The sequence below is a fragment of the Stegostoma tigrinum genome, chromosome 3, assembly GCF_030684315.1.
Source record: "Stegostoma tigrinum isolate sSteTig4 chromosome 3, sSteTig4.hap1, whole genome shotgun sequence".
NCBI lineage: Eukaryota > Metazoa > Chordata > Chondrichthyes > Orectolobiformes > Stegostomatidae > Stegostoma > Stegostoma tigrinum.
This window is the reverse complement of record NC_081356.1, coordinates 41,799,425-41,825,448: the sequence shown is the minus strand read 5'-3', so window position 1 is coordinate 41,825,448 and position 26,024 is coordinate 41,799,425. Positions and strand designations below refer to the sequence as shown.

The 26,024-nt window shown below is 42.2% G+C and overlaps 1 protein-coding gene across 2 annotated transcripts in view; it reads right to left on the bottom strand.

Annotated features, from left to right (window-relative positions):
* LOC125451162 (lysine-specific demethylase 4C-like) overlaps nucleotides 1–26,024 on the bottom strand; it is a 378,541-nt gene that overhangs the window by 20,841 nt on the left and 331,676 nt on the right. For both annotated transcript variants that reach the window (XM_048527958.2, XM_059644532.1), the window contains 2 exons: nucleotides 18,315–18,434; nucleotides 3,532–3,624 (listed from right to left, as the gene is read on the bottom strand). In XM_048527958.2, the coding sequence (XP_048383915.1) occupies nucleotides 3,532–3,624; nucleotides 18,315–18,434 (213 nt within the window). The remainder of the gene's footprint in view (nucleotides 1–3,531; nucleotides 3,625–18,314; nucleotides 18,435–26,024) is intronic.

Below are 26,024 nucleotides of genomic sequence, written 5' to 3'. Positions count from 1 at the left end.
CACCGGGTACAGTGGATGCAGTATACCACATTGGCAGATGTGCAGGTGAACCTCTGCTTAATGTGGAATGTCATCTAGGGGCCTGGGATGGGGGTGAGGGAGGAGGTGTGGGGACAAGTGTAGCATTTCCTGCGGTTGCAGGGGAAGGTGCCGGGTGTGGTGGGGTTGGAGGGCAGTGTGGAGCGAACAAGGGAGTCACGGAGAGAGTGGTCTCTCCGGAAAGCAGACAGGGGTGGGGATGGAAAAATGTCTTGGGTGGTGGGGTCGGATTGTAAATGGCGGAAGTGTCGGAGGATAATGCGTTGTATCCGGAGGTTGGTAGGGTGGTGTGTGAGAACGAGGGGGATCCTCTTGGGGCGGTTGTGGCGGGGGCGGGGTGTGAGGGATGTGTCGCGGGAAATGCGGGAGACGCGGTCAAGGGCGTTCTCAATCACCGTGGGGGGGAAGTTGCGGTCCTTAAAGAACTTGGACATCTGGGATGTGCGGGAGTGGAATGTCTTATCGTGGGAGCAGATGCGGCGGAGGCGGAGGAATTGGGAATAGGGGATGGAGTTTTTGCAGGAGGGTGGGTGGGAGGAGGTGTATTCTAGGTAGCTGTGGGAGTCGGTGGGCTTGAAATGGACATCAGTTACAAGCTGGTTGCCTGAGATGGAGACTGAGAGGTCCAGGAAGGTGAGGGATGTGCTGGAGATGGCCCAGGTGAACTGAAGGTTGGGGTGGAAGGTGTTGGTGAAGTGGATGAACTGTTCGAGCTCCTCTGGGGAGCAAGAGGCGGCGCCGATACAGTCATCAATGTACCGGAGGAAGAGGTTTTTATCAATGTACCGGAGGAAGAGGATTTTTATCAATGTACCGGAGGAAGAGCCCTCCGCTTCTTCCTGTCCCGCAGGCCCGACCAGGCCCCCTCCACCGACACTCTCATCCGCCTAGCGGAACTCGTCCTCACACTCAACAACTTCTCTTTTGACTCCTCCCACTTCCTACAGACTAAGGGGGTGGCCATGGGCACCCGCATGGGCCCCAGCTATGCCTGCCTCTTTGTAGGTTACGTGGAACAGTCCATCTTCCGCACCTACACAGGCCCCAAACCCCACCTCTTCCTCCGGTACATTGATGACTGTATCGGCGCCGCCTCTTGCTCCCCAGAGGAGCTCGAACAGTTCATCCACTTCACCAACACCTTCCACCCCAACCTTCAGTTCACCTGGGCCATCTCCAGCACATCCCTCACCTTCCTGGACCTCTCAGTCTCCATCTCAGGCAACCAGCTTGTAACTGATGTCCATTTCAAGCCCACCGACTCCCACAGCTACCTAGAATACACCTCCTCCCACCCACCCTCCTGCAAAAACTCCATCCCCTATTCCCAATTCCTCCGCCTCCGCCGCATCTGCTCCCACGATAAGACATTCCACTCCCGCACATCCCAGATGTCCAAGTTCTTTAAGGACCGCAACTTCCCCCCCACGGTGATTGAGAACGCCCTTGACCGCGTCTCCCGCATTTCCCGCGACACATCCCTCACACCCCGCCCCCGCCACAACCGCCCCAAGAGGATCCCCCTCGTTCTCACACACCACCCTACCAACCTCCGGATACAACGCATTATCCTCCGACACTTCCGCCATTTACAATCCGACCCCACCACCCAAGACATTTTTCCATCCCCACCCCTGTCTGCTTTCCGGAGAGACCACTCTCTCCGTGACTCCCTTGTTCGCTCCACACTGCCCTCCAACCCCACCACACCCGGCACCTTCCCCTGCAACCGCAGGAAATGCTACACTTGTCCCCACACCTCCTCCCTCACCCCCATCCCAGGCCCCAAGATGACATTCCACATTAAGCAGAGGTTCACCTGCACATCTGCCAATGTGGTATACTGCATCCACTGTACCCGGTGCGGCTTTCTCTACATTGGGGAAACCAAGCGGAGGCTTGGGGACCGCTTTGCAGAACACCTCCGCTCAGTTCGCAACAAACAACTGCACCTCCCAGTCGCAAACCATTTCCACTCCCCCTCCCATTCTCTTGATGACATGTCCATCATGGGCCTCCTGCACTGCCACAATGATGCCACCCGAAGGTTGCAGGAACAGCAACTCATATTCCGCCTGGGAACCCTGCAGCCATATGGTATCAATGTGGACTTCACCAGTTTCAAAATCTCCCCTTCCCCCACTGCATCCCTAAACCAGCCCAGTTCATCCCCTCCCCCCACTGCACCACACAACCAGCCCAGCTCTTCCCCCCCACCCACTGCATCCCAAAACCAGTCCAACCTGTCTCTGCCTCCCTAACCGGTTCTTCCTCTCACCCATCCCTTCCTCCCACCCCCAGCCGCACCCCCAGCTACCTACTAACCTCATCCCACCTCCTTGACCTGTCCGTCTTCCCTGGACTGACCTATCCCCTCCCTACCTCCCCACCTACACCCTCTCCACCTATCTTCTTTGCTCTCCATCTTCGGTCCGCCTCCCCCTCTCTCCCTATTTATTCCAGTTCCCTCCCCCCATCCCCCTCTCTGATGAAGGGTCTAGGCCCGAAACGTCAGCTTTTGTGCTCCTGAGATGCTGCTTGGCCTGCTGTGTTCATCCAGCCTCACATCATTATCTCATGTTGTTTTTCTATACAATTTAGCAATAAAACGTATTCTCAAAAAGTTCACTGCAATTCATGATGCCCTTATATATTTCCATTAATGATTAACAGAATAATAAAATTCATGTACATTTAAAAGTACATCCGTTGGAAAAACTGTTTTATCAAATCAGGGTAAGACCAAGATTTTTTGACAAAATCGTTTATGGTAACACAACAAGATAATCAAATGAGGAGTCACAAATCATGGAATGAGTTAAATGAAATATGAGTGAGTTGAATAATGGCAGTTAAAATTTGAAGCAGTCAAGCACATAGAAAAGAAAATAAACAACAGAATTAATGCGAAGGAGACCAGCACTGTCGTTTGACCTAATGCTTAATATGCCCAATGGGGTATTAATTAACACAATCAATTTAACGACAATTGTATGGTACAAGCCAGAAGGAGATGTGATCAAGCTGCACAGTACTCTTCTTGTACTATACCTTAAGTATTATGTTCAGCTCTGGATGCAAAGAAACAGGGAAGACATTCATAAAGCTGTCAAAGGGCTGAACTTTGGTGTTAGAGATCCAAACTATGGGGAAAGGCAGGAGAAATTTGGACTTTTCAACTTGGAAATGATCTTATAGTGGCATCTCATAATGGCAAGTAACATGGACCAGGACAATTTGGAATGTTACTTTAAACTGAATAAAAGAGTTTAGGGTGAGGGAAAACATACTGAGTGAAAGGTAAATTTAGGATTGAAATAGAGAGACTAATCAACAGAGGAATTAGATGCAACAGACCAACGTGGGCAGCATAAGATTGTTTTGGATTGCTGTAGGAGTTAGACAAATGACCTTATCCATACATAAGCAACTTTTGGATAATGGGACATGCAAAATGGTATATGCAAAGTATTTCACAAGCAACATACTTACAAGTCGAGATTTGACCCGCTTTGGTAACTCTTCACTTAGTGTATAAACATCATCACGTTTTACTACAAGTTGGGAACCATCTTCAAACTCAACCTAAAAATTAATTTTCAGAATCATTATTACATTAATGAAGTCAACAGAATGTACAAATATTACAATAGTTACTAAACATATTAAGGTACCAATGTACCATTATAATCATGGATGTAGATTGGGAGAATGAGATTGGCAATAGTAGCTTAGGAAATGAGTTCATAGCATCTTCTAATTTGTTTCTTAGAGCTAAACAGGACACAGGTTATCCTAGACTTAGTGCTCTGCCAAGAAACAGAATCAACCAAAACCCTCAGGGTAAAGGGTACAGGCCACAGTGATCAGAACATGGTAAAAATCTAATTTTCATTTTGACAAAAAGAAGCATAGAAATGATGAAGGCTTTAAACAGATACGTTGTGTCTTTCTTCATGGTGGGAGACTTAAAAATATTCCCAAAGATAATTGAAAACCAACAAGTGTAGGGAGGGGAGGTTTTAAACAATCACCAGAGAACATACTGGGAAAGCCTTTGAATTTAAGAGTGTTAAGTCTCCAGGATGCAGTGGCCTGTAGCCTTGGACCTTAAAAGAAGTGGCATCACAGACAGTAGATGCATTGGTTATAATCTCCCAAAATTCATTAGAATCTTCAAGCATTGCATCAGATTAGAACATCTGATCACCTTTTTATAAGAAAGGAGTCTAGCTAAAAAAGACGGCAACTATGGGCCTTTCAGCCTAGCATTTGACATAGAGAAAATCCTAGATCCATTATTTCCATTATTAAGGAGGTTACAGAGGATACACAGGACATCACAATTTGATCAAGTAAAGACAACATGGCTATGTAAAAAGAAAATAGCATTTAACTAAAATATCAGACTTTTTCTTTGACAAAGTAACATTATTGGAGGAGAGAGGAGAACCACTAGATGTGGCATACTTGGATTTCTAAAAGATGTTTAAGAAAGTATCACAAGAAATGAGAAGGGTACAAATGATCATATATAAACGATTTCACTGCTCACAGAAAGCAGGGATAGATGAGCCATTTTCAGGTTGACAAGCTGTAACTAGCGGAATGCACAGAGGTCTATGCTGTGTCCTCATCAATATACAACTCATATCAATGATTTTCATGAGAGGACTGATTTCGTGGTAGCTAAATTTCCTAATGACACCAAGACAACAGAAATGTAAGTTTCAAGGGGAGGTACAGAGTCTGCAAAGGAATATACATAGGTTGAGGGCAAATATTTGGTGATAGAAGTGTAGCATGGGTAAACATGAACTTATCTATATCAGCAGGAAGAATAGAAAATGAATGTAGTAGTTAAATAGAGGGTGATTGCAGAATAGGTACAGTGAAATCTGGGTCCCAGTATATGATCCACAAGAGTAATACACAGGTACAGCAAGCGATCAGGAAAACAACGAAATGCTATTGTTTATTGCAACGGGAATACAAAATTAGGGAAGTTTTACTGCTGTTGTATAGGATGCTGGTGAGATCATATCTGGAACACTGCGCAACTGTAGTCACCTTATTTGAAAATATATCATTTCTTTAGAAACGGTTCAGAGTAGGTTCACTTGATTCTTAGGATAGAATAGGAAAACAGGTTAGGCCGATGTCCATTGAAGGTTTGAAAAATGAGAGATGATCTTAATGAAACATGCAAAATCCTGAGGGGCCGGACACCTGAAGAAAGTTCTTGTTATGGGGTAGACTAAAACTAGAAGACTGAGTTAAAGAATTAGAGGTCTCCCTATTAAAACAGACGATGAGAATTCTTTTCTCTCGGAGGGTTGTTAGTATGTTGAATTCTCTCTCTCAGAAGGCAGCAGAAGCTGGATCTTTAAATTGACTCAAGGCTGAGTTAGAGAGAGTTAGAGAGTCAAAGGTTAACTGGGCCAGACAAGAAAGTGCAGCTCAGACCACAACTTGTGTTTTGTATTGCCCTCTCGGCAAATTCAGAAACTACTCCAATTTGTGACATGTTGTGTAAAAAATGGGGCAATGCAATGCAAAAGGCTGCAGTTTCCTTTAAAGTCATAGTTTTACTTCAATTATTTCAGTTTTTAATAAAACAAAATAGCGCTACATGGCCACTCTCCTTTTTAAACACTGTGCTATCTTTCTTAAATTGTGAAAACACAATATCTTAACTAAATGAAATTAAGTCAGACGAAACTAACATTACACAAATTTCTCAAACATTTGTTGGTAAAACTGTTTGTTTCTTACACGCTAAGTTACAGAAGCTATTGCTTTGAAACCAAAAAATACATTATTTTTAAAAATTAGAAGATTTCAGCCAAAGATTTCTCACTATACTGCTCATTATGTATTTGAAATAAAAATCGAACGTACTGGAAAACATTGATCAAATCTGTGAACATCTGTAAAATCCTTTGTCAAAGCTGACCGTTTTCCAGAACATGCCAGTTTTATTTCAGATTTTCATCCATGATATTTTTCTTTCCTTTTTTTTAATTCATTCACAGCATGTAGGTATAAATTGGCTAAGCTAATATCTGTTGTCCATCCCCAACTGCTAAGAGGGCAGTTAAGAGTCAGTTGGGATTACATGTAGGCCAGACCAAGTATGATGGCTGGTGCCTTTCCTAAAGGATATTAGTGAACCTTTTAACAATTGTCAATGTTTTAATTGTCACCTTAATTCCAGATTTTTTTTTATTGAGTTCAAACTTCACCATTTGCTGTGATGGGATTTGAATCCAGGTCTCCCAAACATTACCTGAGCCTTTCATTAAATTATCTGGTAATAATACCACGAGGCCATCATCTTCCTCATGAGCACATATACTTGAATTCTGGGTTCACTAACTGTGATTAGGTGATCAAGAAAAGACAAATGCTTCCATCCAGGAAATCTTATTTTATGCAAGCAGATGATAAACTTCATGACAGAGTCCTCTTAAGCAGCACATGTTTATACTTATTATTTACACACAATATGGAAGTGTTAAGGGCAGATATGGAGATTGTTTTACTGAAAAATAGAACTGTTTCAGAAGCTGAACCTTATGCATATTTTTGCAAATTGATTCCTAAATCTACTTAAATCTCTAAAAGCGTTGCCCTTCTCCAACATTTTATTAATGTTCTGAATTTATATTTTACATTCATTTTGCTGTATTGCACACCTCCATGCAAACAAGTTTCAGATTACAACATTCAGAAATGTAGTTTCAAAAAAACAGCGAACTTCATGATGATGACATGAGCAGACATATAGCAGAGGAAATCTCCAGAAATCTGTTGCTGATTGCCGCTGGTGGAACTAAAGGATGGGGGATGCACAGAAGCCTAGTATCTGAGGAATTAACATTTTTCGAGAGTGATGAAAAAGGTTGCATAGCTACAGAAAGTTGAATTCCAGATGGGATTTAAAGATACGAAAGAAATTGTTTTATTGGAGACCACAGGAAATGTGGACATAATGATGATCAGGGATGTCAGTTGTGATGGATGAGGAAATTTTGGCGCATGGTGGAACACAGGCAACAATTTTGTACTATGTGACATTACTGAGCATCGAATACCGGTTCTGGTAGAATTGGAATAGCAACGACTTGAGGTCACAAAAGTATGGAGGAAAGATTCAGCAGAAGGAAAAGACAAGAATCAATAGCTGATTAAATGAATGAAATCTTTCATAAGATGCAAATATATAAAAATATGCATAAAATATACTTAAAATGCAATTCTATTTGAACTCTTGTTGTTGCTATTAAGCAAAGTCTGAGGTTACAATAGAAAAATTGGATTTATTTGATAGGCAAAATGCTGCATTGTTATGCATACGAACTATTAACTGGACCAGTTAGACGCACGTTTTCAGTAAAAATGTTTTTTTCAAAATCTGTGGAAACGTTCAAGAAATTATTTCAGACTCCGGGTTGTGCAAAAGATGTATGATTTAACACACCATTTGCGACAGCTACACTAACATGAATAAGGGATCCCTTGTTTACATTTACATTTATAAAATAATCAACCACCAAGCAAGTTGAGACATTAAGTGGGCAAACCAATAAAATGCCTTACTAGAGATAATGGGAACTGCAGATGCTGGAGATTCCAAGATAATAAAATGTGAGGCTGGATGAACACAGCAGGCCAAGCAGCATCTCAGGAGCACAAAAGCTGACGTTTCGGGCCTAGACCCTTCATCAGAGAGCCTGATGAAGAGTCTGATGAAGGGTCTAGGCCCGAAACGTCAGCTTTTGTGCTCCTGAGATGCTGCTTGGCCTGCTGTGTTCATCCAGCCTCACATTTTATTATATTAAAATGCCTTACTATCCCACATTAAAATGTCAATACTGGTTACTGTCATGCTTAGATATCAGGAACCTAAAATATTTCAGAAATGTCTATGATTCCAATAATAGGAAATGATTTTTACAAGTTTAGCATGGCTGCAAATATTAGCAGCATCACTAAACTACTTGCATTGATCAGTGTCATTTAATTCAGCAACCTTCTGCAGAGTTCTAGTATACTTTATAAAACTGAACATCATCTAGACGAATGAACATAAAGTAATATTGATTAACAAATTAAATATGAGCTGGAATAGCATAAATCCATAATTTGTGATTAACAATTCTTAGTTATACACACTCACCAAAATCAATGGAAACTCAACTTGGTATACTGCGAGCAAAATTACTATGTATCATTTCACATAGAATAAAGATATTTTTTACTGCCTCATTACGAAACAAAAGGATCAATTAGTTTCATGATATTAAAACATATCAGGAAAATGTTCTCTTCCTTTTTTTAAACAAACTTACTCAAATGAGAGTCCTGACCTTTTACTTCTGATTTCATTTTATATATTTATTAGTATGCTACAGAATGTTTTGCAGGATATAAGCAGGATTCCCCACATACCAATAATATTATGTTAACTTAATTGACTTAATTTTACTCGTGAAATAAATTATTGAATGGGATATTGCATAACTATCAAGTACAAAATTAGACAAAAAAAAGCCAAGGAACGGCAAATACTGGAAATCAGAAAAAAAACAGAAATTGCTGAAAATTCTTAGCAGGTCCTGCAGCACCTCCAGAGGGGTAGGCAGAGTTAATGTTTCAAGTCCAGTGACCTTTTCTCAGTGTAAAATTAACTTGTAATTAACAATTCAGATTTGCTTGCAATTACAATGCATCGCTGCATTCTCCACCACATATCACTCAAGAAAATAGGCGTGATTACAAAATAAATGCATGTTTCTGAACAACACTTTAAATAAAACCTGCAAGAGAAACTCCACGTACCTAGTTTAGAGATGGCAGTCCCTACATTTAGAGTAACTTTGTGAACAGAGCACTTGCAGCTTAAAAGAAATCAAAACTAATGTGACTGCTGAGAGTTACTGTAAACTAGCCTCACTAAACTATTCTCTCTTACATTTAGACCTTATTATCACTTACTTTAGTTTTTCTTTTGTTCTGGCCTGCTATCCATAATCTTCTTGCTTACTTAACCCTTTCATATCTCTCTTTCTGAGCTATTTCTCAATTTGTCCACTCACCTCTGCCCTTCATCCACCTCCCACAAGATTGTCTTCTGCATAAATACTACTTTTCCGACAGCAGTTCTGATGAAGAGTCACTGAACTAGAAACATGAACTCAGCTTTCTTTCCACAGATGCTGCCAGACCTGCTGAGTTTCAACAGCAATTTGCTTTTCTCTCACTAAATTACATGCTTGACAAAATACTATATTGCTGTAAAATACAAAATGCGAAGACATTCCAAAACCAATCTTTGTCAGATCTTTAATGCAAATTTCTGCTGCGATCATATGTCGATCAGATTAGATTTCTGAACTTTCAATGTGGTATTTTGTTTGCCATTCTTACATATAATTTATGTCAACTAAGAGAGAGAATATTTCATGGTACTCATTAGAATACTACAAAGACAGAAGCAACAAAGATTGAAATTGTAGGAACCTATTCTTGGTGTAAACTGAAGACAATGCAGGATCTTTATAAACCTCTGATTTTTTTCAGCAAAAGTTGTTGAAAGAAAGATAATTTTTGCCAAAAAAATTAAGAGAGAAAACGAGCAGCAAGCTAAATTGTGCAGTGTTACCTTCTTTATTTTAAGGAAGTGAGCGATTGTGGTGCAGTTATGATACTTTGGTATCTTTAAGGAAGACTGTTGCCTATTTCCAGCCACTTCTTATAGTAGCATAAGTTAGACCAGGAGATCTGTAGCACAAGGGACTCAAACTCCACTTCCTCAACAGAAGAACCATAGCTCAGTGCACTCAAATGTACTGCCAGAAGCCTTTGCTAAAAGTAATGTTATAATGAATCTTGCACCCAAAGGCATTTAAAAAGGACTTTTCTATAAATGCCAAGATTCATAAATTGCATAGTACTGCAAACTTCTGGGAACAACCATACAGATTTCAGTCTTTAACATAATTAATTTAAGATTATGCACATCTTTGCAAACAATAAAAAACAAAGCTTTTAAAACAGACATTCTCATGTGATTCTTTTCCTCTCCCCCTACCCCTCGATAGGCAATCATCTTTATTTAATGTATAGACACTATAAATAAATGAGGAAGAATATTTAACCAAAACTGTCAAAGTAACAGTGCAGACAGTTTATTAGTGTCACATACCGTGCAATTAATTTGTAAAATGACACTGGTTATGGAACAATTAAAAGAGGTTATAACCAAATCTGATTTAAGGTTTCTACGTTATAAATCACATTCTGTCCTCAATTATGATGTGGAGGTGCCGGTGTTGGAATGGGGTGGACAAGGTCAGAAATCACATGACACCAGATTATAGTCCAACAGGTTAGTTTGAAAACACAAGCTTTCAGAGTCTTCAGAGATAATGGGAACTGCAGATGCTGGAGAATCCAAGATAATAAAGTGTGAAGCTAGATGAACACAGCAGGCCAAACAGCATCTCAGGAGCACAAAAGCTGACATTTCGGGCCCAGACCCTTCATCAGTGAGGGAGATGGAGAGAGGGTTCTGAAATAAAAAGCAAGAGAGGGGGAGGTGGACAGAAGATGGATAGAGGAGAAGATAGGTGTACAGGAGAGTACAGGTGGGGAGGTGGGGAGGGGATAGGTCAGTCCGGGGAGGACGGACAGGTCAAGGAGGCGGGATGAGGTTAGTAGGTGGGGAATGGAGGTGCGGGGGAGTCCCCCCACCCCACTGCATCCCAAAACCAGCCCAGCTCGTCCCCATCTCCCTAGCCTGTTCTTCCTCTCACCTATCCCCTCCTCCCACCGCAAGCTGCACCGCCATTTCCCACCTACTAACCTCATCCCGCGTCCTTGACCTGTCTGTCCTCCCCGGATGGACCTATCCCCTCCCCACCTATACTCTCTTCTCCACCTATCTTCTCCTCTATCCATCTTCGGTCTGCCTCCCCCTCTCTTGCTATTTATTTCGGAACCCTTTCCCCATCCCCCTCGCTGATGAAGGGTCTAGGCCTGAAACGTCAGCTTTTGTGCTCCTGAGATGCTGCTTGGCCTGCTGTGTTCATCCAGCTTCTCACTTTGTTATCTTTCAGAGTCTTACTCCTTTTCAGGTGTTGGTGAGAGAGGTAGTATCAGCACAGAATTTATAAGTAAAAGATCAAAGGGTCATACCACTTATGAGGATATACTAAACAAACCTTGGATGCTGTTAAACCTTTAATCCGTTAGAAGGTTTTCATTGATTAATATGTATATGTAAATCCCCAAATTCCCTCGAAGTCACTGTCCTGAGAAAACTAAACGTGTTATCAGTGTAAGGAAGAGACGACATTTTAGGTCAGATAATGCACGTTAGGTGTGAGGCATTGTTTCGAGTCTCAGAGATAGTAAGAACTGCTGATGCTGGAGTCAGAGATAACACAGTGTGTAGCTGGAGGAACAGAACAGGCCCGGCAGCATCAGAGGAGCTGGAACGTTGATGTTTCGGGTCAGAACCCCAAGATCTTGTTTAGAATTTGTTTGTCTTTTGATTTGGAGTCAATTGGTTTTATTTCTAAAGTAGGAAATTATAAAATGCAGCATTGACAGACCGTCTAGATACTGTGCGCTTTTTGAACAAAAGAGAATGTACCTGTCAAAAAAAATTCATCCTACAGATTCATGTGTGTGCCCAGTGCATCCCAGGAGTGGAGAAACTACACCACATTCGATGCAGACTTCAACACATTATCAACGATGACGAATGCCTTGTCATGATATTTTCCATGCCTCCACTTATTGCCTTCAAACACCGCCAAACCTTAAACAGACTACTGTTCACAGCAAACTATACAGCCTTCAGGACAACATCGACCACAACACTATACAACTCTGTCATAGTAACGTCTACAAGATATGTCTGATCTTCGACACGGATGCTACCACCACGCGAAGGAATACCAACCAACACATGTACGGCAGATACTCATGTGACTCGGCTAAGGTTGTCTATCTCAAAGGCAAGGATGCGCCAAGGCATGGTACATTGGTAAAACCATGCAGACACAACAACAATTGCCAGCCAGGAATGTTCCCGCCCAGAGGGGGATCACTTCAGCAGTCAAGGACACTTGGCCTTGGATCCTCAGGTAAACGTCCTTCAAGGTGGACTTTGGGAGACAACAACACAGAGTCACCGAGCAGAGACTGATAGCCGCACTTGGTACCCATGAGGATGGCCTCAACCGAGATCTGGGGTTCATGTCGCACTACAGGTGGCCCCACCACACTGTGCATTCTCTCTCTCTCACACACACACACACACACACACACACACACACACACACACACACACACACACACACACACAAACTCTCTCTCACTCATATGCACACACATACACAAACTCACTCACACACACTGGTATACATACACATACACAACCTCTCTCTCACACTCATATACACACATATACACAAACACTCTCACACACTCGTATACACACACATACACACAAACTCTCTCTCACACACTCATATACACAAACTCGCTCTCTCACACTCATATACACACACATACACAAACTCTCTCACACACACTCATATACACAAACTCGCTCTCTCACACTCATATACACACATATACACAAACTCTCTCACACACACTCATATACACAAACTAGCTCTCTCACACTCATATACACAAACTCTCTCACACACTCATATACACAAACTCTCTCACATACACTCATATACACAAACTCGCTCTCTCACACTCATATACACACACATACACAAACTCTCTCTCACACACTCATATACATAAACTCGCTCTCTCACACTCATATACACACACATACACAAACTCTCTCTCACACACTCATATACACAAACTCGCTCTCTCACACTCATATACACACAAATACACAAACTGTCTCACACACACTCATATACACAAACTCGCTCTCTCACACTCATATACACACATATACACAAACTCTCTCACACACACTCATATACACAAACTAGCTCTCTCACACTCATATACACACACATACACAAACTCTCTCTCACACACTCATATACACAAACTCACTCTCTCACACTCATACACACTCATACACAAACTCTCTCTCACACACTCATATACACAAACTCGCTCTCTCACACTCATATACACAAACTCGCTCTCTCACACTCATATACACAAACTCACTCTCTCACACTCATATACACATACATACACAAACTCTCTCTCACACACACTCATATACACAAACTCGCTCTCTCACACTCATATACACACATATACACAAACTCTCTCTCACACACTCATATACACAAACTCGCTCTCTCACACTCATATACACACATATACACAAACTCTCTCTCACACACTCATACACACAAACTAGCTCTCTCACACTCATACACACACATACACAAACTCTCTCTCACACACTCATATACACAAACTCGCTCTCTCACACTCATACACACATATACACAAACTCTCTCTCACACACTCATATACACAAACTCATTCTCAAACACTCATATACACATACATACACAAACTCCCTCTCACATATTCATATACACACACACACAAACTCTCTCTCACACACTCATATACACACTGTCTCTCAAGCACATACACATACACAAACTCTCTCACACATGCATATACAAACACTCTCTCACACACACAAACACCCTCTCTTTCTCTCTCTCTCACGCACATTCTCCCACGTCCAGACACACACACACACACTCATTCTCTTGCACTCACACACACATGTGAATCTATGGGGTGAATTTGTATTTACAGATACATTCTATTTTGTTCAAAAATCACACGATATATGGACAGTTAGTTAATGTGGCGTTTTATAAATTCGTACTTTAGAAATAAAACCTGTCTGACTCCAAACCAAAAGACAGATTTTAAACAAGGTCTCACACCTAACATGCATTGTCTGACCTAAAGTGTCTCCTCTTCTTTACATTGATAAAACATTTAGTTTTCTCAGGACATTAGGGTTATTTCCTTAAAGTCCACTCGTTGTTTTCAAATGAGTGGACTTTAAGGAAATAGTCCTAATGTTCTTGATCCTTAAACTGTGCTGTAAAAGGGCACTTGCTTGATGGATCTGGAACTTACTGCTTCCTTTTAAACTGGTGGATTGTCTGAGTCCTTGAGATTGAACTGGTCACTCTCTCCCTCAAAGTAAAAGTATTTTTTTCTTTTAAATTTCTTTTTGGATGTAGGTGTCATAGCAAAAGCCATTTGTTGCCCATCCCTAATTATCCTTGAATTAAGTCAATAATTTTAGAGAGCAGACTTAGTCAGAATTCCTTCCAACTGAGCTGGGCTTTGTTTTATGACAATCGTTAATAGTTTCACGGTCACTATTACTGTAACTAGCTTTCAGTTCCAAACTCATTGATTCATCGAACTTAAATTCCACCAACTGCCACAATGGAGTTTGAACCTAGGTTCCAAGAACATTAGCCTGGGCCTCTGGATTGATAGTGCAACAACATTATCATCATACTATCATCACCTTCCAGGGTTGAGGTGGGTGGAGTTACTATTTCAGATTTTTAACATATTAAATGTTTCACTTTCAGCATAACATCTGTTTTGGGGCTTAAAATTACCCTCTTTGGATCAATGCTTTTATCTTAACAGTAGATCCACAGGCAGATGACAAGTTCATGTTCAGCTTGATCATGCATGACAATGAAGCATGGTGATTATTCCCAGAAACTGCATTCAATATCTGAGCTAAATCTGATAAAACTTAAAAACAGATGACCTTTTCATGCAGGAATGAGACTCTGCGGTGTATACCTCAGGGACTGCAGCATTTCAAGAAGGCAGCTCACCACTATTTTCTCAAGGCAATTACAAATGGACAATAAATGCTGGCACAGCTAGCTATGCTGACATTCCATAAATGAAAAAGAAACAAAGTACGTTAACTGACAAAACTTCCCTGCCTAACTCCTTTGTAAAAAAAATGCTTTATCATTTACTCAGGGCATGGTACACAAATATTGATCTGACGTGAAAACCTTTAATTACTTAATTAATCTATACAATTGTTTATTCAGTTGATTTCATGTCTTTAAGAATTTAAACTCAGAAAAAAAATGAAACCAGAATGTTCAAATTAAAATGGTACTTTATATACTGCAGAAATGAAGGAGGATGTCTTATAAGGCTTTTCAAACGAGGACATTTGTGGGGAGCTGAGAAATAAAAATGGGTTGATCACTTTACTGAAATTAAATTACAGACTTCCCCTCCAGTGAAATGTGATAGAGCAGCAGATATACAGGCAAATCACAGAGATATGAGCGAGGATAAGGATTATAGTAGTAGAGGATTTTAACTTTGCAAACATTAACTGGGATTGCCTTAGTGTGAAAGGATTAGACAGGGTGGAATTTTTAAAGCGCACCCAGGAGAGCTTTTTGCAACAGCATGTCAATAGTCCTATGCGAGACTGGGCAGGGCTAGAAGCTGCAAACATGGAGTGGGTGTAACTACTTGCAGTTAAGTCTACATTTGCAAATTGCTTTAGTGAAAGCTCAGGGCCAGTGGGTTCCTCTAAGATTGAAGGGTAAGGGCTACAAGTCCAAGAAACCTTGGATGTTAAGTCAGGCCTTCCTTGAGAGTGAGGCTGTAATGCAACAGAGCTGGTTGCACAGGTGATCACAAAACACCAGAATCACGATTTTCTTCAAAGGAATTAAAGTAATTTCTACAGAGGTAGAGGTTCAACTTGTGTCAAAGGTGTCAAAGACTGTGCATGGGCACCCACTATTTTAAAAATTAAGAAAAAAAAAGCCTTTTTCATTCACATGTAAACTTAAGTATTATAAACAGTGCCAGAGTGACATATTTTCACCACAGAATGCCTCACAAAAGTATATATTTTTCAAAACAAAAAATTGAGAGCTTAACAAAGAAAAGGAAGGAAGCATATGTTAAGTACCGAGCATTAAAAACAGGGGAGGCACATCAGAAGTAGAGTGTGCGTAGGGGGATGCTTTATAAAAGAAATTAGGAGGGCAAAGTGGGGCCACAAAATATCTTTGATAGATATGATTAAGGAAAACACAAAAGCATTCTAGAAGTACTTTAACAGCAAAAGGATTACCAGTGAAAGAGTGAGATACCAAAGTGGAAATCTGTGCATGGAGCCAGAGGATATGGGTGAGGTCTGAATGAATATTTCTTATCAGTATTCACAAAGTAGAAAGGCATGGTGGCTGGAAATTTCAGTTGGGATAATGGGGCTCTATAGTATGTTAAGATTATCAAAGTGGAAATATTAGATGCTCCAGTTGGCATGAAGAATTAGTGTAGATTGGTGTTTGCTGATCAACGTGGATAAGGGTGGCCTAAGATTCTGTTTCCATACTGTATGATTCTATGACCCTCTATCATCAATCGTGTCAAATATTAAGAACACTTATTATCCTTTCACAGCAAAATAAACAGTTGAAACCTGATGAAGCCTGTTGTAGATACCCATGAATGAATGGGACAAAATGGCTGCTTGGGTTTTTTTTAAACCAAAACAAAATGTTGGAAGAAAATTGTAGCTGATGCAGCATTTTAGATAGCTCAAATCATGGCCTTCATAAGCAGGCAATAAAATGCCTGAGTCTTGGGAGATGGGGCTAGAATGCAGACTGTACGACTCTGGTAAGGCAGCTTGGAAGTACGCCATCTGATTCCAAATTTCCGATTTTTATATAAAAATTGAACAGGAATGCTTGATCCATCTTGGATGAGGCCTTTTCAATAATTATAATTGCATATTAGAGTGGACATATTGGCAGAGTAATATTACTGTCTGAAACATCAATTGACAAAATGTTGAGAGGATTGTAACATTCCATCTCAAAATGGAATGAAAGATCCTCTCTGATGAAGGGTCTAGGCCCGAAACGTCAGCTTTTGTGCTCCTGAGATGCTGTTTGGCCTGCTGTGTTCATCCAGCTCCACACTTTGTTATCTATGAAAGATTCTTTGTCAGGTTTCAATGAGATGACTCATTTTAAAAAAAGCAGCAGCTGGTGTGCCTGTTGGCAATATCATGGATTGGCATGAACAAAATATCATATAACTATTAGGAAAAACTACTGCTAAAATTAACACTGAAAGCCAGTATACATTTACACCAAACAGTTACTGGATGCCAGGTCACGGAGGCAGAATCCAAATCTACCCAGGGAGAGGAGAAATCTATACTTTTCATGAAATGATCATACAGTCAGTTAACCATGGCAAGAGAGTTGCCAACATGCGATTGTGTGTTCTGGCCTAAATTTCTGCCCTGCATTATTTTTCCTTGGAGCAATATCTATCAACAGCCAATGACAGTGGCACCTTCAGATTCAAATCAGTGGAGGTTTGTGGCTTGTTATATAGCAACTTTATTACCATTTGGATTGGCCAGAAAGAAATGACAGACCAGAAAATACTTCCTGCTCCAAACTCCAAAATAAGAAACAACTGTTGAATCTTGCCTCAGTAGCAACTTATGCCTCTGAGCCATGATTTGAACAGGTAACCTAGGTTGATCTTTCAGTACACTGTGTCTTGTTGATAAGTTTTTTCCAGCAAGTGGTGAACTCTTAGACTCATCCACCACTCATTTTGACAAAAAGATCCCACTGCACTAAAGAGGAGCTGGGCCAGAATACATTTACTTTGCAATACATTTGCACCAGAAACAGTGTAAATAGTCATTACTTTCATTGGTGTCTGCAAGACTACACTCTGTGCAAACTGAATGCTACATTTACACACAACATAACAGCCACCTCAATCGGCTTCTAAGTATTTTTTGACTTTATATTGTGTCTTAACCAAGACAGAGGAATACTATAGCCATCAGCACTTCACCATCCATTTACATATTTTCCCAAAAACATAGTGGGTTCATTGTTCACAATCAGTGGATTTTGCAAATCAGAAATTAACCAGCTTAAAATGAAAAGTAATATCTCATAGAACTATCCAAGACATCATTATGATATTTACAATAATTCATTTTTAAGAGGGAGAAACAAATTATTCTACAACTGCAGTGCACACATTCAGTTTGCAGACTTTGTCCTAGTTAAATGAAGAAGCAAGTAGAGGAATAGAAATCATACTACTATTAAATTCAAATACATGTGTTCAGTAAAATGCCAACAGTTTAAATATTATTCCAACACAAACTACATCAAACGTCTTACCTGGTACATGTAAATAATGTTTGATGCTACAAATTTGGCTCCATAGAGCAGTCCATCAGTCCATCTCACCTGGATAATTTCTCCTTCTGCTGGAGGACCAAGCTCTAAACAATTTTTGTTCTGCAAAAAGAAAACATTTGTTTTGAAAAATATATACTTTTGTGAGGCATTCTGTTGTCAAAATATGTCACTCTGGCACTGTTTAATAATACTTAAGTTTACATGTAGAAATGTGAACGAAAAAGGCTTTTTTTATCTTAATTTTTAAAATAGTGGGTGCCTATGCACAGTCTTTGACACCTTTGACACAAGTTGAACCTCTACCTCTGTAGAAATTATTTTAATTCCTTTGAAGAAAATCATGATTCTGGTGTTTTGTGATCACCTGTGCAACCAGCTCTGTTGCATTACAGCCTCACTCTCAAGGAAGGCCTGACTTAGCACCCAGGTAGGAATATGAATACATATGAAAATTGAGAACGTTGAAACAACCCAATAGCATAATTGCAAAAACAACCAAGATAAAGAAGATGAACGAGAAACTGCTCTGTCTGTTTGGCAAAATTTTCTGTAGTACATGGATTGTTATAATCTGAGTTTTGCACAGAAGCTTTGCAACTTGAATAACCGTGACCATATACTGCAAGATAATCACCTTAATCAATGGCACAATATTAAAGGACACCGTAATCATAAGGCCCAGGGGTGACACCTTTCAATTGCACTTCATGGTAGAACCTTGGCATCATTTCAAATCATTCTTGATCTCAAGGCACTGCCTAAGAAGAAGGCAGCATCAGCAACAGTGGTCCTACAGTCTGAAGCTTGTTACAAGAGTTGACTTACACCATTACCACATTGAAACGTGTAGCAGGAACATGGACTATGGAAATTGGCAGCCAGGTAATGACACATCAGGGATCAGGACATTATGGTGACCCTGTTGATTGAAATTACCTTAAAGACTGAGCTCAAATTTGCATAAGTCCTCCATTGTAGCACCCAAAAAAAATTATTAGAGGTTTTTAATGCTTCAAAGCCCTAAAAATTACTGTAGAATAGGCTTCACATGTGGGGGAAACATAATGAAAGAAAATACGATCCTGGGTAAAAGATAGAAGTTATAAGCAGTAAGGTTTGGAAGAATAAAAGTCACAATGTTATGTGCTAAGTGATCCTGTAACAAAATGAAAGAAATGATCAACAAAATCATCAGTAAGTATTTCCCTCATTGGAAGAGAAATGAGCAAAACTGATAAGCAACAAATTCTATGGGCATCCAGAAGTTCTCCTTTGTTTGGGATAGCCAGTCTTAATTGCTATCATGAAAAACTTACATTTCTTGAGGTTGGTTGGCTCACTGAGCTGGTTTCTCATATTGCAGGCGTTTCATTACCATGCTGGTTGACATCCTCAGTGCAGCGTCCGACGAAGCGTCAGTGTGTTTTCCCGCCTGGTTTTTAAACTCTGGAGTCCGTGGAGATGGATTGCCTCACTTCTGGTTTTCCTTTGTAGTGGAGTGTATATGAGGTCGAGTTCTATGTTTTTCTTAATGGTTTTCTTCATGGTGTACCAGGCTTTTAGGAATTCCCGTGCCTGTCTCTGCTTAGCTTGTCCCAGGATTTTGGTGTTGTCCCTGTCAAATTGGTTGTTTTCCTTATCCATGTGGATTGAGATGTGAGAGCATTGGTCATGTCTTTTTGTAGCCAGTTGGTGTTCATGTATCCTTGTTGTTAGTTTCCTAGGCACACGAGGGTACACAAACGTCAACTGGTTATAAAAAATCATGACGAATACTCACTCATCTCAATCCACATGAGCAAGGAGAACCACCAATTCGACCGGGACAACGCCAAAACCTTGGGACAAGCTAAGTAGAGACAAGCACAGGAATTCCTACAAGCCTTGTACTCCACGAAGAAAGCCATTAATAAACACATAGAACTCGACCCCATATACACTCCGTTAAGGAGGAAAACCGGAAGTGAGGCAATCCTGGTCAAAAGCCAGGCAGGAAAACACACCAGCATTTAATTGGAGGCTGTACTAGTGATGTCACCCAGCATGGTAAAGAAATGCCTGTGGAACAACAAGCCAACCAACCTCAACACCCACAACCCGAGCAACAAATCTACTCCAAAACTTTACGGTCTTAGATTTCTGCTTCACAGTGAGTTAGCTCTGGTGCAAAGTAAAGAGGATGAAAAGACAATCATTTATCAAGGGTCACACATTATTTTCTTGATTTGGGAGGAGATTCATGAAATTTTCTTTCCAAAGATGCAGAAATATCCTACCTGTTCAGGATTGTACAATAGCAGTCCAAACCAAATCAGTTTCCCTATCCTTGAATTTGCAACAAAGTAAAACTAAAACATTCAAAATCATCTAATTGCTCCTAACCAGACTTTACTAATAATAGGTATCAGACACCAAATTTATACTTAAACAAAAAACTTAATTTCTTCAGAGATAATGGGAACTGCAGATGCTAGAGAATCCAAGATGACAAAGTGTGAAGCTGGACGAACACAGCAGGCCAAGCAGCATCTCAGGAGCACAAAAGCTAACATTTTGGGCCTAGACCCTTCATCAGAGAGGGGGATGGGGTGAAGGTTCTGAAATAAATATGGAGAGAGGGGGAGGCGGACCGAAGATGGATAGAGGAGAAGATAGGTGGAGAGGAGAGTATAGGTGGGGAGGGGATAGGTCAGTCCGGGGAGGACGAACAGGTCAAGGAGGTGGGATGAGGTTGGTAGGTGGGAAATGGAGGTGCAGCTTGAGGTGGGAGGAGGGGGATAGGTGAGAGGAAGAACGGGTTAGGGAGGCAGGGACGAGCTGGGCTGGTTTTGTGATGCAGTGGGGGGAGGGGACGAGCTGGGCTGGTTTTGGGATGCAGTGGGGGAAGGGGAGATTTTGAAGCTTGTGAAGTCCACATTGATACCATTGCGCTGCAGGGTTCCAAAGCAGAATATGAGTTGCTGTTCCTGCAACCGTCGGGTGCATCATTGTGGCACTGCAGGAGGCCCATGTTGGACATGTCGTCTAAAGAATGGGAGGGTGAGTTAAAATGGTTCGCGACTGGGAGATGCAGTTGTTTGTTGCAAACTGAGCGGAAGTGTTCTGCAAAGCGGTCCCCAAGTCTCTGCTTGGTTTCCCCAATGTAGAGTCTCCCGCATTTCCCACAAAACATCCCTCACACCCCACCCCCGCAATAACTGCCCTAAGAGAATCCCCCAAGTCTTCACATACCACCCCACCAACCTCCGGATACAACACATCATCCTCCGACACTTCCGCCATCTAGAATCTGACCCCACCGCCCAAGACATTTTTCCATCCCCACCCTTGTCTGCCTTCTGGAGAGACCACTCTCTCCGTGACTCCCTTGTCCACTCCACACTCCCCTCCAACCTCACCACACCCGGCACCTTCCCCTGCAACCGCAGGAAGTGCTACACTTGCCCCCACACCTCCTCCCTCACCCCCATCCCAGGCCCCAACATGACTTTCCATATAAAGCAGATGTTCACCTGCACATCTGCCAATGTAGTATACTGTATCCACTGTACTCGACGTGGCTTCCTCTACATCGGAGAAACCAAGCGGAGGCGCGGTGACCACTTTGCTGAACACCTCTGCTCAGTTCGCAACAAACAACTGTACCTCCCAGTCGCGAACCATTTTAACTCCCCCCTCCCATTCTTTAGACGACATGTCCATCATGGGCCTCCTGCAGTGCCACATTGATGCCACCCGAAGGTTGCAGGAACAGCAACTCATATTCCGCTTGGGAACCCTGCAGCCCAGTGGTATCAATGTGGACTTCACAAGCTTCAAAATCTCCCCCCACCCCACTGCATCACAAAACCAGCCCAGCTCGTCCCCACCTCCCTAACCTGTTCTTTCTCTCACCTCTCCTCTCCTCCCAACTCAAACCGCACCTCCATTTCCCACCTACCAACCTCATCCCGCCTCCTTGACCTGTCTGTCCTCCCCAGACTGACCTATCCCCTCCCCACCTATACTCTCCTCTCCACCTATCTTCTCCTCTATCCATCTTCGGTCCACCTCCCCCTCTCTCCCTATTTATTCCAGAACCCTCTCCCCATCCTCCTCTCGGATGAAGAGTCTAGGCCCGAAACATCAGCTTTTGTGCTCCTGAGATGCTGCTTGGCCTGCTGTGTTCATCCAGCTTCACACTTAGTTAATAATTTCTTGTTGATGATGTAACTTTTGCAGAACATTGACAAACAACAAGGCAATCTATTTAATATCTATGATCAAAGCCCAATCTCTATTAAACACCACCTCCACTCATACATAAACGGATAGACAGATGGAAATAGTTAAAGAATAAATTGAAAGAAAAATGAAAAATGAAAAATTGCAATTTGCCAATTCAGTGGTTTCATGATGGTACAATGCCTTTCAAAATCCTCAAACTGACGTATTAGATTCCAGGCACATAGGACTGTATCATGCTTGAATTATGAAGTCGCCGATCCATGCAAACAATGCCTGAAGACTGATGGAGATTTTTACTTATGTCTTATAGATTGGGGTTCTTTCCTGAAAACCTTCCAAAATTCTTTAATTCTGTGTATAAAACGAAAGGGTAAAAATCCAAATAACTTTCAGTCCAACATCTTCCACACACAGAACCTTCTACCCAAAACCCGAGACCAAACTAGTTCAAACTATAGTTTTTCCTTGTTATCAACAATCTCTGTGATTGGCTGGCCATCATTTCTCTGTCGTTGACTGGCCCATTCAACATTCAAATGCCAGTCCCTGAGCATTACATCTTGTGCTGAAAAGTCTGTAGTGTTCTGGGATTAGCAAACAATTTGCAATTATCTCTCCAAGCCAATTCCTGTAAACAAACATCAGTTTGCTTGTTCTCTCTTCCGGTCCAAAACTAGCTACTGCTCAGAGGTCAAAGTTCAACTTGACCTCAATTTCAAACCATAAATGAGTAAGGTAAAAATAAAATAATGAAGGTCAAAACAAACTTTTAGCCACCTATGTACCTATTTGATAAACTTCCAACTAAAAAGATGGAAGATAAGCACAAACACTCCCTGATCCAGATACAACGCATCATCCGCCGACACTTCTGCCATCTACAATCCGACCCCACCACCCAAAGACATTTTTCCCACCCCACCCTTGTCTGCCTTCCAGAGAGACCATTCTCTCCGCGAGTCCCTTGTCCGCTCCACACTCCCCTCCAACTCCACCACACCCGGCACTTTCCCCTGCAACCGCAGGAAGTGCTACAACTGCCCCCACACCACCTCCTTCACCCCCATCCCAGGCCCCAAGATGACTTTTCACATCAAGCAGATGTTCACCTGCACATCTGCCAACGTGGTATACTGCTTCCTCTGAACACGGTGTGGCTTCCTCTACGTTGGGGAAACCAAGCAGAGGTTTGGGGGCCACTTTGCAGAACACCTACGCTCGGTTCGCACTAAACAACTGCACCTCCCAGTCACGAACCACTTCAACTCCCCCTCCCATTCCTCAGGCGACATGTCCATCCTGGGCCTCCTGCAGTGCCATAATGATGCCACCCGTAGGTTGCAGGAACAACTCATATTCTGTTTGGAAACCCTGCAGCCCAATGGCATCAAAGTGGATTTCACCAGCTTCAAAATCTACCCCCCCCCTCCCCCGCTCCACTGCAACCCAAAACCAGCCCAGCCCATCCCTAACCTGTTATTACTCTCAACTATCCCCTCCTCCTACCTCAAGCGGCACCTCCATTTCCTACCTACCAACCTCATCCTGCCCACTTGACCTGTCCGTCCTCCCCGTTCTGACCTATCCCCTCCCTACCTCCCCACCCATATTCTCCTCTCTACCTATCTTCTCCTCTATCCATCTTCAGTCCGCCTCCCCCTCTCTCCCCATTTATTTCAGAATCCTCTCCCCATCCCCCTTTTCTGATGAAGGGTCTAGGCCCGAAACGTCAGCTTTTATGCTCCTAAGATGCTGCTTAGCCTGTTGTGTTCATCCATCTCCACACTTTGTTTTCTTGGATTCTACAGCATCTGCAGTTCCCATATCCCTGATCTAAATGGTCTACTTCAGTGCTATCCTTTCTAGCTAATCCTTGTGAGATGACTTCGAAAGTTTCATGCAGCAGCTAAAATCTTTGTGACTCCCGAGACTCTCCCTGCTGGCATCACCTCCAAATCAGAATGGATAGAAACACAAGCTACCTACGGTATGTTCACAACATCTGTTCCCAAGATCGAGCATTCCACTCCCGGATATCCCAGATGTCCTCCTATTTCAAGGACCGAAACTTCTCCCCTCCAGTGATTGAAAATGCCCTCAACTACATTTCTTGTATTTTCTGCACCTCTGCCCTCACATCTCCTCCCCCCAAGTAAAGACAGAATCCCCCTTGTCCTCACATATCACTCCGCTATCTCCGCATCCAATGTATCATTCTCTGCCACTTCCACCGCCTACAAACACCCCACAACCACCACACCCTATCTGCCTTTCATAGGGATCATTTTCTCTGCGACTTCCTCATCCTTCCTACTCCTCACTAACCCACTACCCCCAGCATAATTCTCTGCAACAGTGGGAAGTGCTACACCTGCCTCTACACCTCCTCCCTCACTTCCGTTCAAGGCACAAAACAAACCTTCCACATTAGACAGGGGTTCACCTGCACATCCATCAACTTGGTCTACTGCATCCACAGCTCCCGATGCAGCCTCCTCTCCATTGGTGAGACTAAGCGGGGGCTTGGACACCATTTTGTAGAGCATCTGCACTCTGTTCGTGACGAACAACAACACCTTCCAGTCACAAACTATTTTAACTCTCCCCTCCCACTCTCCAGGTGACATGCCCATCCCGGACCTCCTCCAGTGACACCACAATGACACCACCCGCAAATTGGAGCAGCAGTACCTCATATTCCACCTCGGGAGCCGACAGCCCGATGGCCTAAGTGTGGATGTTACCAGTTTCAAAATCTCCCCATCCTTGGCCTCATGTCATGAACAACCCTCCTTCTCATCCCTACCTCCTTGGCCTGGCACAACCAGTCATGTTCTCTCCGACCTATCCGCTCTTCCCACCATACTGACCACTCCCCACCTACCTTTCCTGACCCCTCTCTCCTCACTGTATTTAATTCCCAGCTCCCTTCCCCCTCTCCATTTCCGAATATGGGTCCAGACTCGAAACGTCAACTTCTCTGCTCTTCTGATGCAGCCTGGCCTGCTGTGTTCCCCCAGCTCCACACTGTTTTGTCTCTGACTGCAGCACCTACAGTTCTTAACTGTCTCTCAGCTGGAGTGGGGAAAAGTTAACTTCATCACCCATCTTCAGACAGATCTAAATTTATTTGAAAGTACATACTGTCGATAAATGTTGACAATTAAATCACACATAGGCCCTGCATGTTTCAGTTCCACATGATCTATAGGTTTTCAAAGTGCATATCTACATTATTAAAACAATTAACCATTTCTAGAAATTTTGCCCAATAGGTGGACAGAGGGTGTAAACAGATACTACTTTCCTATTATAAGTAGATGCTTGTACCAGCTTCAACAGCCTGGACTGAAATGAAGAAATTCTTTAACTAAGGAGCCAAACTATTTGTCAGAGTAAATTCAGCCAATGCCAAACACTAGTCCACACTGGATCTACTTGACATCTGAAGATGAAATTAAC